This window comes from Ctenopharyngodon idella, chromosome 9, assembly GCF_019924925.1.
Source record: "Ctenopharyngodon idella isolate HZGC_01 chromosome 9, HZGC01, whole genome shotgun sequence".
NCBI lineage: Eukaryota > Metazoa > Chordata > Actinopteri > Cypriniformes > Xenocyprididae > Ctenopharyngodon > Ctenopharyngodon idella.
Genome location: NC_067228.1, coordinates 4941080 through 4958391, shown reverse-complemented (window position 1 = coordinate 4958391; position 17312 = coordinate 4941080). Strand labels below are relative to the sequence as shown.

General features: G+C 36.4%; 1 protein-coding gene across 5 annotated transcripts in view; it reads right to left on the bottom strand.

The window, feature by feature from the left end:
• The window catches only part of tns1b (tensin 1b), a 272519-nt gene that overhangs the window by 233567 nt on the left and 21640 nt on the right, over positions 1 to 17312 (bottom strand). The window contains exon 1 of one of the 5 annotated variants that reach the window (XM_051904737.1): positions 19 to 219. The exons of the other annotated variants lie outside the window; for them this stretch is intronic. Coding sequence (XP_051760697.1) covers positions 19 to 33 — 15 coding nt within the window. The 5' untranslated portion in view covers positions 34 to 219. Of the gene's footprint in view, positions 1 to 18; positions 220 to 17312 lie in introns of those variants that run through there. 5 annotated transcript variants of the gene reach the window in all.

Genomic DNA, 17312 nt, shown 5'->3' with positions numbered 1-17312 from the left:
GGTCAACAAGCAACTCACCGTCCAGAGGGACATCGCACAGCCTTCTGCGATGATTGTCCTGTCAGTTTAAGAAGAACCTCCAGGTGTCAACAAGTCCAGCCTCACCTTTATCATACAGCTGAACTGGATTCATGCATATACAGTCACGATTCTGCCTATGAGTGTATCCCAGCCCTCCTCAGCAGTGCACACTGAGAACAAGAGCCTGGATGTCTGGCCTGTGTTCTGACATATTTCCTGAGCTTCATTGTTAGCCATGGAAAGGAAACACATGCATTCTCGCACACACTTTTCTGTGAGATTCTCCCGGGGGGATGCGATCGTTGGACAACATGCAGCGTACTAGGAGCCCGACATTGTTTTTCTTTCCTTCACGCTTTTTCCGAGGTCAAAGTTTAACCGGTGCCTCACACAGGGCTACAGTTAAAGAGAAGACTCTTAACAATCATGTTGATCATTGACAGAAGTTTCCAAGCTGACTGACCAGATTGTCAAGGCGTCAACCCCCCCACCCCTCTGACATGACATTATTAGAATAGGAGGCCTTATTTACAAGTTCAAAACAGTGTGTTTGACTCTATGAGGTCAAAAGCCAAGGTGTGTAAAATATAATTAGCTGCCGTCACAACACAACTCAATAAAAGAGAGGTACTCTCAGCTCTAGTTAATACATTTTAACATGTTTAAATTTATTCTGCATATTTTAAAACATACTAAAATAATTAACAAAAAGGCTCAAACTGTCTTGCATTTTACTTTTAAATCTGATTAAAAAAAAATGCATTTTAGGGTTGTTATTAATGTGGTAACAAGATATAAAAAATGCTTAACATAATTTAACATTAAGAAATCAAATAGAAAACATTTGTAAAATAAAATAAAAGAATAATAAATAAATAAAAAAATAAGTATAATAAATAAAAAATACAGTATTATATACAGTATATATATACACACACACTTTTATATCATATATATATATATATATATATATATATATATATATATATATATATATATATATATATATATATACACACACATACACACACATACATTCATATACAGTATCTATACATACACACACACATATACATATATATATATATATATATATATATATATGTGTGTGTGTGTGTGTGTGTGTACATATTATATTTATATATATATATATATATATATATATATACACACACACACATCTACACATTTATGAATATATACATATACACCAGTGGTGTTCGTGGTGTTTTAAAATGAGGCAAAGTCCTCACATTTATATATATATATATCAAATTTAAATTTATGTCCCTATTACACTTAAATTTCCTGGTTAAATAAACATTACATAAAAAAGAAATACCAAATACAATTCTATTTTGTATTTTTACACAATGCAGTATTCTATTTATTTAAACCAAGTATAAATTTCATCAAGTTAGTGTTTTTACGCATTTTTACATTTATTCTAAAATAATAAATAAAGGCAGTAACAATTTAAACAACATATTTTATTTGTGAACTGCACATGCATATCCAGTAATATCCAATCATAAGCAATCATAGCGCGATGTGACTTTCTCATGTGACTTTCCTCCATTCATTCTCAGTTACCCCCCACCAAACCCAGTGCACGCTTTAGGGGGTCTGTTTAAAGTCAATGGGCTCAGGGGAGGCAAGAGAGACACAGACTCCCGCTGTAACTGGACAGTGTTCCTTTATAAAAAAACAAGTGACTTTTACACTTTTTAATGTCATATTTTGTAATATTTGCATCGTTTTATTTTTGTAATATCTATTATTTTCTCATCCAGTTTTTTTTTTTTTTTTTTTTTTTTAGGAGACACTGCCTCCCTTGCCTCCTCGGAGGAAATGCTCCTGACACACACACACACACACACTTATACATATACTTGGGAATCCCTACTATTAAAAACTTGCCATACTCTACTTGGTACTTTTATCTGTGCACCCCTAGTGGTCAAAAATGTATTTTCCACTATGCAAGTACAGCTGTAAAGTAGATTAACCTACGTCTTTCAAGCCAACCCACTTAACACAGTTTCCCGTGGTTACCAGGGTGGTACGTCTATAAATCTGTACCCAGGACACAAAATGGCAAAAGGATGGCCTGTGGGAGGGGGTAAAGCTCAAAGCCCGGCCCTGCATGCATTAGCTCTTCAAACCTCCCTGCATGCGCCACCACTGCCATGAGCAGAATTAGCATGGGGTAAATATGTCAGGGGCGAGAGCCACTTGAAATTTAAAGGCCAGACAGGTCACAACCCTATAACCATCAGCGGGGGACCGCTTTAATGAATGCCCTGAACACCTCAACACCATCTCCTGTTGTTTTCAGGTTTAAATTAAAGTGAATACATAGCATCTAAAGACAGAAAGACAGATAGAGGTGAGATATAAGGGAGAGGCTGTTCTTTTCTATGCACCGACAGGTATTAAATAACACGTCTGTGGGCAGACTTGTCACAGGACATTCTGTGAACACGTCCTCCATTAAAGGAGGTAGATTTACTGCCCCCTTGAGCGTCAACCATGTTTTCATTTGGAGAAAGCTGTGTGACATGGTGCCCTGAGGAGAGAACATCAAGCTCCTGCCTTGACGAGTCAAATTCATCTGCGTCAACACACACACACACACTGTATGTGTCATTATACAAGCCAACATACTGTTAGCGTACAAATTAGTGTATGGTTTTTAATTGCTAAACCTTTCAAGTTACATTCAAGTATTTCAGATTTAGGATCTTTCTTTTTTTTTTTTGTAGCTTATCAGATTCATGGTTTACCAGTAGAGAATGATGAAAAGTCCCCCAAATTGTCAATTATGATGACTGAATTCTCAGTAAAAAAAAAGTACTATAACTTTGGGCGAGAAACAAAATCAATGTAATTATTTATTGAAAATCTTCCCCTTCGCTGCAACTCTGTAATTTCATTCTCCATTCCACATATTTGAACTGGCCGCCACATTCAGTTACGACAAAACCAATATGAGAATGAGAAACCATGAGAACCAATGGCATTTGTGGTCAATGACATCAAACCTGGTGTGACACATCAATGCACCATTTCTGAATCTAAGCTTTGCCGGGGGGAGGGATTATCAGTGAATATCGACTTTCGGTCTGCCCCTCACACAAAGCTAACATGATTTGTATGAGTTCTATGGACTTTTCCAAAATCCCAATGATTGCTCAAATGTACCGCAATTTTGTTTTCCAATTTTTTGTTGTTACAGCAGATAAAATAGTAAGTAGTGACAGACAGTTGATAGATAGATAAGATAGATTGGATAGATAGACTTGGTGGCACTAGTAGCACAGAAATCACACACGTCATCTACTACAAAAAATGTTTGTGTGTGTGATGATGTGCGCATGCCTGACAAGGATTGAATTCAACAAAGTCCTGTGAAGGAGGGTATAAATAGAAACACTCTTTCAGAACAGACTGTTCCCCGGTGCTGGTCAGCTATGAAGGGGCTGGATGTGAACCTGGGTGCTGACTGTGAGCATCATGAGAAACTGCACACATACACAGCACAGGAAACATACTGTCCTCACCCACAGGAAACATTCCAGCTAGACAACAACACAACCTGCTGCAGCTAACTATAGTAACCCGTGGCCTGGTCCTCCTGCTCTCGTAACTGTACAGGAAGTGCTGTGGGCAGGGCCACACGCCGCTACTGACACTGGCTTCTGAGGGACGCCATCACACCACATAACAAAACAAGTGAAACAATAGTGAACCAATCACTAGTGGTCAGCTGAGGCACTGGCAGGCATCTACTGTATTGTGTCCACTTCTATTCAGATTTCAAGAGGAAAGTCTCCAGATGGATGGATGGATGGATGGATGGATATAATATCCTGACGCATCCAAGCTTTATAATGGCAGTGACAGAGATCAATGAGTATGAGCTGAAGAAAGTGCTTCCATCCACATCCATCCATCATAAATATGTGCTCCACATGACTCCGGGGGGTTATTAAAGGCCTTCTGAATCGAAGCGATGCGTTTGTGTAAAAAAAAAAAAAAAATCCATATTTAACAAGTTATGAAGTAAAACATCTAGCTTCCGCATGAGCCGCCTTCCGTATTTAACGTATGCAGAAAGTGTAAAACTCTTGCAGTTCACAAAGCTTACGGTACGTCCTACGCCTTCTCTATTCAACTTACGGAAAAAGTGTAACTGACGTGACACCAGTTTACACTTTCTTCATATCTTCAATACGGAAGGCGGTCTGGCGGAAGCTACATATTTTACTTCATAACTAGTGAACCCAAACCCTGGCGTAAGCTACATATTTTACTTCATAACTTGTTTAAATATGGATTTGTTTTACACAAATGCATCGCTTCGCATCAGAAGGCCTTTATTAACCCCCCGGAGCCATGTGGAGCACATATTTATGATGAATGGATGTGGATGGAAGCACTTTCTTCAGCTCATACTCATTGATCCCTATCACTGCCATTATAAAGCTCGGATGCATCAGGATATTTATTAATATTTCTGCGATTATGTTCATCAGAAAGAAGAAAGTCATATATACCTAGGATGGCTTGAGGGTGAGTAAAGCTTAGGCTAATTTTCATTTCAAAGTGAACTAATCCTTTAAATAGTCTAAATGGATGGATGGATGGATGGATGGATGGATTCGAGCCGAGTGGTTAATTTTTTAGTCAGCCTCCTATAATAAAGTTCTTATGAAATCAAAAGTTTTGTGGCTTTACAATGAATGAATGAATGAATAATTTTTCAGTCAACTTCCACTAATTAAGACCATATGACATGTCAAATAAACAAATGAATAAATAAACAAATAGTCTAATTTTCAGTATATTTTTTCAGTCAGCCTTCTATAATTAAAAAGTTTTGTGGATACATAAATGTGGACAAATAAATAAATACAACATGATGTTTCAAGCCAAATGGTCAATTTTTTTTTTTTAAGCCTCCTAGAGTTGACTGATTGATTTCTAACCCTATTAAAGGATTAGTTCACTTTCAAATGAAAATTAGCCTAAGCTTTACTGACCCTCAAGCCATCCCAGGTATATATGAATTTCTTCTTTCTGATGAACATAATCAGAGAAATATTAATAAATATCCTGACGCATCAGAGCTTTATAATGGCAGTGAACAGGGTTCACTTCATGAGTATGAGCTGAAGAAAGTGCCTCCATCCACATCCATCCATCATAAACGTGTACTCCACACGGCTCCGGGGGGTTAATAAAGGCCTTCTGAAGCGAAGAGATGTGTTTATGTAAAAAAATATCCATATTTAATAAGTTATGAAGTAAAATATCTAGCTTCCGCCAGACCGCCTTCCGTATTCAAGTTACGAAGAAAGTGTATTATTAACCCCCCGGAGCCGTGTGGAATATGTTTATGATGGATGGATGTGGATGGAAGAACTTTATTCAGCTCATACTCATGAACCCTGTTGTCTGCCATTGTAAAGCTTGAGGGTGAGTGAAGCTTATGCTTCTTTTTATTTGAAAGTGAACATAATCCTTTATATCAAAAGTTTTGTGGCTTTTGGTACATATCTGTCAGATCTGACATAACTATAGCCTAGCGACTAAAAAAAAATTGGAGCCCCAATATGTCCCGTACAAAATTGCGGTTTCAATAGTCTGACCAATGGCAGACCAGTTTTTGGGAAACTAGTAGAGCAGAAATTACACACTTCACCTTTAAGGAGAGTAAAATTTCCAAATACACGCTGTGGGAAACACTGAGACAATTACAGCCTGCACTGTCAGTCATCGGTAAACAGCGGTTTACGTGTGAAGAACATGTAACCGCAGCATTAATATGTATTTATCTGTGAATAGCGAAGTAAATGAATGGGGCTCGTTTTTCCAAGAAAGTGTGATGCCAAACCTGTGGCGCTTGTAAATATTTGTTGGTATTGAGGACATTCAGTCCATGATTACTTAGCTTTGTGTCGGTTTGCTCTGGAAAACGGAGGTTTGTTTGGTGAGGGGCTGATTTGGCTGTGAAGCTGCCGTGTCTTGTTAGCTATGAGATGGGTAAGGAGGGGTCCACTGGGGCCGTGGAGCGTGTGAACTCTTTAGGGGATTAGATATTTCTGCCCCTCCTGTGGAGATCTGTGTGAGCAATTACCATCCCACGGTCACAGAGGACCAAACGAGAAAGAAAAATTCAGTATTAGAGGAACTGCGGTGGTCCATGGCCAAAAAAAAACATTTATGTAACGATATGACAGTGTTAATCAGGTAATACCATGCAACAATACAAATGTGTCAACAGGTAGATATTTGTGTGCACTGTGCCAGATGTATATCTGAATGGGCACGACTGTTTATTTGCACAAATAAACATGAGGTAAAGTGAAAATACACAGTGGGTTGTGTACCAAACAAGTCAAGATGAGTAAGAACTTACAATTAAGGGATGTAAGACAAAGCAGAAATTAAATTAATAATTAATATACAATTCAACAGGTGGGTGCATTTTGGCTGTTTTACAGTGACATCAAATGTGGCTTATTCAATCAGACTTTAGAATCAGATCAGTTTTATCATTTTAGTTTACAGTTAATATGAAGCTATTTTGCACTGATTCCAGACTATTTCGGTTATGAATAATCTGATCTTTGGGTTTATTTGCATCAGCTTCTATTCTAAAATAAAATAAAATAAAATAAATAAAATAAAATAAAATAAAATAAAATAAAATAATTAAATAAAATAATTATTATCAATATTATTTAATGAGCATTTATGTATCATTTACATAATAATAATAATAATAATAGTAATAATTATTATTATTATTATTATTATTTTATTATTATCATTATAGGAATAATAAATATATTATTAAATACATAGTTATATATTAAATAATTAAATAATATAAATATATAACAAATTATACAGTATGTGTAGTACATTTTAGTCTATATTATTATATTTATTATTAGTATTATTTAAATGATCTTTAAAATTATCTTTTAATTAATTAATATAAAATAGTAATATAACTAATTAACTAAATTTTATAAAATTAGTACATGTTAGTGTATTTTAGTATATATATACATACTAAATATATTACTATATATTAGTATATTTATTAGTGTATATATTATCATTCCATCCGATCCAATGGGGACATTCAATGGAATCACTCACTCTGGCTGAATCTTGACCACAACAATGGTGATTGTGCTTTGTTTTAACAATACCTCCACCTTGTGGCCAGTAACTAATGTCTTATTGTCTTGAGAAGAACCATTAAAAAGGCGTTACTGACACTGTAAGGTGGATATATACATGCATATGTAAACACAAACATCAGCTATATATCAGACAGGTCTGTGATGTTGACTGTGTGGTCAGGCTGCAGCAGGAGGTGTAGTGAGTGACTTCTGCCTGATGTCATTCACTGATCACAGAACAAAAAACATATAATCATCAGTTTTCACCGCCTGCTTGTCAGTCACTCCTCACCTCAGCTACTGCCTGGCAAACACACACAGACTAGCTGTGCATGTTAAAACACAAGGTGCAGTTCTTAGCTTTGTTCCTGCATTAAATAGAAAAACAGTGAGGAACGCTGTTGACAGACATAATGAAATTTGTATGGGTCATTCCTGTTATGCAGTACCTGTTGAACTCTGAACACTAAAACTTTATGAATTATAACTTGATTGTTTACACCAGGGGTGTCAAACATGCGGCCCACAAAGGTGTCCAATCCGGCCCGGGGGATGATTTGAACAATAATAAAAAAAAAAAAAATAGAGATGCATGGTCCACCAGCCATAAATCCGAACGGCTTTTAGTTTTATTTTGGCCAATCTCTATTCTGGACTTGCAAACAAACTGCTTTGCAATCATTTCCCAGACTGTAATTTGTGAGGAAATTTTACGAAGTCTGTAAACAGGACATTACACTGAATACGGACACAAAGAGGAGAACACAGATGCGGCAAAAAAAAAATAAAAACTGTACGAGGCACAAGCTCACTGTTCGCGAAATATGGGAAGAAAAAAAAAATATTGAATTTATATGAATGTATCTCTGAAGGGAACTGACTCTCTTCAGAAAAGTTTCAATGGCATTTTCTTTTCCTCTTTATCTCCGTATAAAGTTGTGTTTACAAGCACATAGCTGCTTAGTGTACAGCGGTAACCAAGGAAACGCTATATCGCTGCTGTTCCACAAGCGCCACCTACTGACAAAGAGTGAATTTGCATTTTCATTAAGTCAGTCTGCAATTTTTGTTTTGTGCAGGTGTCTTATATAGCACAATTTCACAAAACTAGTCAGACCATGCTGTTTTTGCTGTAAATCTTGAAATTATATAATCATGGTTAAATCAAAAACAACAGCTCATGCTACAGGATCAAGCAAATTTGCTTGTAAAAAAATTGAAATCGGTGCATCACTAATAAAAAATATTAAATAAAACATTTAAAAAATGTAATAAAGTCTTTTCGCTGTAAAGGCAAATGCTATTCAAAGAGCAGTGTCTTTTTCTAGTTTTTCTTGCAAATTAAATTGTAGTTTGTTTGGCTAATATGAATGTAACTGTCAGCGCACTAAGGTTTAAAAAAGGTAATTCGGCCTGCGCATGGTTACATTTTTTCTTATCCGGCCCTCAACCTAAAATGAGTTTGACACCCCTGGTTTACACAAAAGCCTAGGAAAAAAAAAAAAAAAAAACACTTCAGGAGTTTCAAAGTCGTGATGTGGGATCATCTGATTGGTTGAATTCTACAGGATTTCTGGGAAACTTGTGTGTCATTCAGCCATTGTGAAGCCAAACCCCCTCATGGAAGAAGAAAGCCATCGTGATTACAAATGGGACAATGAGTGCTTATCAGGATCAACTAACAGCTGGATTTTCAAGACTTCATGGTATAGACTCTTTCATTCATTCATTCCTCGTTTACACTGCAGGTCTTGATGCCCAATTCTGATTTGCTGCCTATATCTGTTTTTTTTGTTTGTTTGTTTTTTTGACCGTCTGTTTACACGTTCTTTCAATTGTGACCCATATCCGATTCATGTGTTTACACTTGCCATACCATCTGAAACATCACCAGTGGCGTAACTTTGTTTTAAAAAGTGGGTGGAAGAGGAATGTGTGTGGTGGGGTGATGTACTGTAATTGTGTTCTCACATAATAAACGCACAAAATTTATTGACATAGACCTCATATTTAATATGACAGTTTCATCCTTACCTCTACTATAATACAATATATTGTTAATCTCAAGAGTATTTACATTAGCCAATAAATACTTTGATCCGTGTTTAATGTCAGATTGTCCTGATGAACTAGTGGTAGAATTTTTGTTCAGCGTGCCAGAGGTTCTGGGTTCTAATCCACCCCCGTGTAATGTATTTTATTTTTTTCTAATTAAAAGCGCTAGGAGAACACGGTTGCGCCACTGATAACAGCGGCAACGAGCACTCAACATGATTTCAAAAACAACACATCCCAGCGCCAGATCACCTATTATTTAACACAAACGAATGAATTGCTAATCAACTAGAGATGTTTCTTTTGTATTAGATACATCTGTGCTGCGAGATGTTTCAAAAAGCGGCGGGGACAATATCGACCCTGGCAAAAAGTGGTGGGGACATGTCCCAGCCTTCCGACCTGCAAATTACACCTATGAACATCGCGCATGCTTAAAGGTGGGTTCTTGCACCACACACGAAATATCCTTGAAAACAGATTTGTTTCTGTACACGCCTTTAATTTTATCTTGAACTGACTGTTCTCCCCACAGGGTGAGAAGGCGGGTAACTTCAGCTGTTGTCCAGCATTTTCCTCCTCCATGTTTCCTGCATTGTTGTCATTTACCGCCTCCACACGTGCTTCCTGCTGAGAATAATATCACATCATTAAACCGCGTAGAAGTATCAAATTGTCGCAGTTTTAATGACTTACAGAACGCAATGTCTCAGAAAATCCTATCTGCCTGTATACATGACAGTCACATTGGCACATATCTGATCTGATTAACTTCCACATATGAATGAGGCCTGAAACCGATCTCGAAATATCCGAATGCATGTGTTTTTTTGTTTTTTTTCCTGTTTACACGGTCATCTGATCTGTGTCACATATGAGCAAAAAATCGGAATTGGGTCACTGACAGTGTAAACGAGGCCCAGTTAAAGGAGTTTTACATGCTGGACTGTTATTGTAGGAACATCAACTTCTGACTAAAACAAACACAAACTGTGATTGGTTGCTTTACACATCAGTAAAGCTGCGATGGAGTCCGGACCTTCTGCCGTCAGTCTGTAGGTCTGGCTATGCGAGACAAGCATGTTGCTTACATGAGGATATATATATATATATATACATACATACATACATACATACATACAGGTGCTGGTCCTATAATTAGAATATCATCAAAAAGTTGATTTATTTCACAAATTCCATTCAAAAAGTGAAACTTGCATATTATATGCATTCATTACACACAGACTGATATATTTCAAATGTTTATTTCTTTTCATTTTGATGATTATAACTGACAACTGAGGAAAATCCCAAATTCAGTATCTCAGAAAATTAGAATATTGTGAAAAGGTTCAATATTGAAGACACCTGGTGCCACACTCTAATCAGCTAATTAACTCAAAACACCTGCAAAGGCCTTTAAATGGTCTCTGTCTAGTTCTGTAGGCTACACAATCATGGGGAAGACTGCTGACTTGACAGTTGTCCAAAAGACGACCACTGACACCTTGCACAAGGAGGGCAAGACACAAAAGGTCATTGCGAAAGAGGCTGGCTGTTCACAGAGCTCTGTGTCCAAGCCCATTAATAGAGAGGCGAAAGGGAAGGAAAAGATGTGGTAGAAAAAAGTGTACAAGCAATAGGGATAACCGCACCCTGGAGAGGATTGTGAAACAAAACCCATTCAAAAATGTGGGGGAGATTCACAAAGAGTGGACTGCAGCTGGTGTCAGTGCTTCAAGAACCACTACGCACAGACGTATGCAAGACATGGGTTTCAGCTGTCGCATTCTTTGTGTCAAGCCACTCTTGAACAACAGACAGCGTCAGAAGAGTTGAAGGCCACTATCAGAGCAACCTGGGCTCTTATAACACCTGAGCAGTGCCACAGACTGATCGACTCCGTGCCACGCCGCATTGCTGCAGTAATTCAGGCAAAAGGAGCCCCAACTAAGTATTGAGTGCTGTACATGCTCATACTTTTCATGTTCATACTTTTCAGTTGGCCAAGATTTCTAAAAATCCTTTCTTTGTATTAGTCTTAAGTAACATTCAAATTTTCTGAGATACTGAATTTGGGATTTTCCTTAGTTGTCAGGTATAATCATCAAAATTAAAAGCAATAAACATTTGAAATATATCAGTCTGTGTGTAATGAATGAATATAATATACAAGTTTCTCTTTTTGAATGGAATTAGTGAAATCAACTTTTGATGATATTCTAATTATATGACCAGCACCTATATATATATATATATATATATATATATATATATACACAGTTGAGCTCAAAAGTTTACATACCCCTTGCAGAATCTAGAAAAATGTGAATCATTTTAACAAAATAAGAAGGATCATGAAAATTGCATGTTATTTTTTATTTAGTACTGTCCTTAATAAACTATTTCACATAACAATTTCACATAACAGTTGTTTACATAAAGTCCACAAGACAAAAAAATAGCAGAATTTATAAAAATTACCCCATTCAAAAGTTTACATACCCTTGATTCTTAATACTGTGTGGTTACATGGATGATCCACGACTGTTTTTTTTATTTGTTTTGTGATGGTTGTTCATGAGTCTCTTGTTTGTCCTGAGCAGTTAATCTGAGCTCTGTTTTTCAGAAAAAATCTCCAGGTCCTGCAGATTCTTTGGTTTTCCTGCATCTTTTGCATATTTGAACCCTTTTCAGCAGTAACTGTATGATTCTGAGATCCATCTTTTCACACTGAGGACAATTGAGGGACTCAAACACGAGTATTAAACAAGGTTCAAACATTCACTGATGCTCCAGAAGGAAACACGACGCAAAAACTTTTGTAAACTTTTGAGCTCAACTGTATATATATATACAGTATATATATAGGTCCTGCATTATTAGCGGCACTGAACATAATAGAAAAAATGACAAATTATGACAGTTTGCAAAGTCAGTACTGTTGTTACTGTTAACTGCAACTAAACTATTAAAAACTGTTTTTGTTAGCTGAAAAAAAATCTGAAATAAATTAAAGTACTAAAGTACTAAAATTACTAAAACTGAAATAAAAATAAATTGAAGACTATATAGAATAGAAATATTTTTAACAAAATGAATACTAATAAAAACAACAAAAGCACATAAAATTACTAAAACCAAAATTAAAATGAAAACGGAAATTATGAAAATAGAAGCTAATTCAAAATAATAATAGAATAGTATTTAATAATACTAAAATAACACTGTTTAAAGTTTGAAATCTTTCATTGTTTGAGCAATAATTGTCCTGATGCTAAAAAGAAACATACTGCACTTCCGTTGCACACTTCCAATTCAATAAATAGAAAATACATATAATAAATTGACAATTTTTAATGCTATAAGTTATTGACAACATTCACTCAGTATGATTTAACATTCCTCAATATGCTAACTAAAATCTGTATTAATTGTACAATGAACATTTTATCCAATTTATTAAATCATAGTAGGAATGACCTGAATGTAAGAGTGTCGCCAGTGAACTTTAAAAAAAAAAAAAGCTTATAAGAGAAAAAGATGAGAGAAAGACATCTCTCCTTAGATGTTTTGACTTTCTGTGGCACCACAAAAAAAGCTGGAATGAAGCTTAGTTTATTTTGCTTCATTGCATGAAGAACTTTGAAGTCTCTAGACATCAGATAAACACTATACTACTGCCGTACAGCTGGGGATGACTAAAAACACTATGGAAAACATGCCATGGGCCTCTCAGACCAAAGAAAACTCAAAAGAAAGCACTTTACAAAGAACATGCTTTAATGAAATCTCCTGCATTCAAGATTATAATTACAGTACTGCTTCTCAGACACTTCATAAACCGTTTTAATCATCCGATATTGAGCATTTGCAGCCTCAGTCCTGGTGATGGATACACAGGCCTCTTCTGCTTGACAGATTCTATTAAAACAACCGTCAGTCTTATTTGCAGTTGCCATACAAAACCAAAAGCCTCATCTGCTGTAAACCTGAAGTCCCTCTCTGAACTCAATCACGTGTTTGGCTCAAAGACACGAGCGTCTGGCTGAAGGTGACATTCAGTGATTGTGAACAGATAACAGCGAGTGCTGATAGCTTCATACATTTGTCAACAGATCTGACCTTCATTATACAATAAATATCCTACAGATCTTACATGAAATGATAAATCAGAGAAGGCACTGCCACAGCACCTTTTGGCTGCTGACTTGAGTTTGTCATCTCAGCAGTGAGGTGTGTGAGCAGAAGACTCAAATAGACTGATAAGCCCTTTTTATCACTCATAGAAGTGTTAGATCAAAGGCACACAGGTGTAAAACACACCTGAATAGGTGCTATAAAACAGAACAAATAATCTTTGTCTGTCTGGCATAAACAGCCACGCACATGTCAGCATCAAAACAAATGCTGTCTTCACAGATCATATCTTTATTATCTCCAGATGGCCTGTGTAACAAAAATTAAAGCATGAACTCTCAATGAACATAATGACTACTCGGACATGACTATAATTATAGATGAAATTATATATAAAAATACATGAACTCAATTTCTTGACTTTCGGAACACAAATTAAGATATTTTTGATGAAATCCGATGGCTCAGTGAGGCCTCCATTGCCAGCAATGCCACCGAACTTCTCAAGATCCAGAAAGTTACTCAAAACATATTAAAACAGTTCATGTGACTACAGTGGTTCTACCTTAATATTATAAAGCGACGAGAATACTTTTTGTGAGCCAAAAAAAAAAAAAAAGACTTTTCAACAATATCTAGTGATGGCCGATTTCAAAACACTGCTTCGAATCTTTTGTTTTGAATCAGTGATTCGGATCACGTATCAAACTGCTGAAATCACGTGACTCTGGTCTCCGCTTTATAATATTAAGGTTGAACCACTGTAGTCACATGAACTGTTTTAAATATGTTTTGAGTACCTTTCTGAATCTTGAGAAGTTCGGTGGCATTGCTGGCAATAGAGGGCATGCATTGACGTCACTTTCCCGCCGGAACGCACTCCCTCAGCTGGACTGAGTGGCAAAAGAACCTGCTGCATGACTGGATTTAACAGGGGAAACTGCGAAAACATGAGTAAAACAAACGATTACACTAAAGGCTGGGCACGAAAGTGTTCCTTATGACATGTCAAAGAAACCTAATCCATGGATATTGACATGCAGCCAGGAATCGTGTTTCCTGACATTTATATGTGCCTGATTTCGACTCAGGGGAAATACATAAAGCAAATCGGCCTGTGAACACTTTATATAAATACAATATAGGTAGGTCTAAATCGGAGTGATCACTTATATCAATGTTATATATATATATATATATATATATATCGTCATTTCGTCCAGCCCTAAAACTTGTATAGTTTTTGTCAGTGTTTATTTTAAAAACACCCAATTATGCAGAATATAAGATAATAAATATTTAATTGATGAGTTGTCAACACAATATATAACAATACAATATAAAGGGTATGATTTTACCCCAAAATCCAACATTTTGACACAAAATGATAACTGCAAATCCATGTTTCTCTGCCTGGAGTCTTTCTGTGAATTGCAGCGATCCATTTGCTTCTTTTTTTCTGTAGCTTTCAGCAGTCTGTAAAAATATACCTCACATTTTGTTTCAAAGCTATTTGTACAGTCACTTGCAAAGCTCTTTCCCGTTTTGGATGCGTTTTGTGTGTTTTTCGCAGCATTCACGCTGAAAACCAATGCTGCCACTAAGTCTTTTTCCCACTCAGTGGGCGTAACCCCAGTCGTAACGGTTGGCGGTGACGTCACATGCATACCCTCTATAGAGGTCTCACTGAGACAAATATCTTAATTTCTGTTCCGAAGATGAACGAAGGTCTTATGGGTGTAGACTGACATGAGGGTGAGTAATAAATTACATTACTTTCATTTTTGGGTGAACTAACCCTTTAATATTTTTATCTTTTCTGTTTATAAATTAAAATTATATATTATAACTTTAATAAAATATTAAATTATTAATTAATGTTTAATATCATATTTTGATTATTTATGTACAAATAATATTAATATTATATGTATTTAAAATATGTATTTCAAATGCAGCTCTCTAAAAAGAAAATGAAAAAAGTTTACTTTTTTAAGTTCTTTTAATATACACCATCTTAAAAACATGACAGTAATGGCATGAGACCCTGAAAAAGAAAGCAGTAAGTGATACAAAAATCCATTTAAACCCAAAAGTTCATCTGATGCTTATGTACAATTGCAAAATGACGGCTGATTTATCTGTACTCAAGTAGACAAAATGACCAGAATGCCCATCTCTAGTAGGGCCACATTCACACAAGTTCTTCTGTGAACTCAAGAGTAAAGCCTGCGGCAAGTACAGCACCATAACAAAGAGCATGATCTTTTGCCGTGAACTCATCAGGCTTTTTTGAGTTCCTCAAGGCACATAATTACACTGAATGCCCTTAAAGATTCACAACTGACCAATGAACAATGCATTGCTTTGTTCGCTAAACAAATGCCACTATGTGAATGTGAGATATCCTCACACATTTCAGCTCCAGCTCATGTTACATCCAGAGCAACATGTTCGGTCTATAAAGAGAGATCGGGATGACAACACGACACATGTGTTTTAATTACAGAGGTGTGGCACACTTGTGCTTTCCCTTTGCAATGCATGTACTGCAACTTGATTTAGTTTGGGTAATCCCGGTTTAGTCACCCCCATAGTATGCAAGTCCACCACATTATGGAAAATAATGGCAAAAATCAAGTCTTTCCACAAGTTTTTAAACATATAGTGCAACCAGTGTTGTCCTGTTCATTAACAAATTACTTTTATGAGACTACTCTTTTAACAAATCATTCAAAAGGACTCACAGGTCTGAATCAGTCTGATGAATCCTTCACTGAATTAACTCACTGAATCAGTCAGAGCAGCTACTGAATCAACATCTGACTCACTTAATGAATTGCAACGTGTAAATCCGGATGCACACTGCATCAAATCTTCTGACACTGCCAGAATTTCGTCTGAGATAAAACTTGATCGCAATGGTCGTTAATCGGCTGCTGGCAAACATGTCAAACTAGCGATCGAAGACTTCAGATTTTAGCATAAGATCAGAGGAATGTTTTACACTGTCAGAAAAAAAAGGTACAGCGCTTGTCACTGGGGCAGTACCCTAAGGTACAAAAGGGAAAAGGTACTAATGTGTACTTTTAAGGTACTAATATGTACCATTTAGGGGTAAGTAAGGTACAAAGATGTACCTTTTCACTTTTGTACCCTAGAGTACTGCCCCAGTGACAGCGGCGTACCTTTTTTTCTGACAGTGTAGGAATCAAAAAATTTGTCTCAGACGGCCAAATCTTGGCCAAAATCGTACAGTGTGTAGCCCGGCTTTACTCATCTGGAAATTAAGGTGTGTGTACTTTAGGTTTGTGAACCTTAAACTAGTATCGTTACTCACTGTTATATAACATTATTAAAGGGTGGTTGATTATGATTTCACTTTTTTAACTTTAGTTAGTGTGTAATGTTGCTGTTTGAGCATAAACAACATCTGCAAAGTTACGACTGCTCAAAGTTCAATGCAAAGGGAGATATTTTCTTTGAAAGAATTCTCTGTTTAAGGACTACAACAAATGGCTGGTAGGGACTACAGCGAGCTTCTTTCAGGGTTAGTGACATCACAAACCCCAAAATTTACATAAACCCTTCCCCCAAGAACACACAACAAAGGGGGTGAGGCCATGTTGTGCTGCTTTAGAGAAGAGGAAGAGTTGTTGCAGTAGAGTGTTGTTGCCATGCCGTCATTTTATGAGGTTTAAAAATACATTTTGTCAATGTGAAGTATGTACTCACAAAATCTTATGAAAAACAATAACTTTTCTTGTGAATGAATTACACAGAAAGCGAGCACCGCGCTTCTCTTTGTAATCACAGCAGCTGTCAGTCAGTGCAGCGCAAGGTCAATGATTTTGGCACACTTGTGAAAACATACATTTTATTCAATGAATCTAA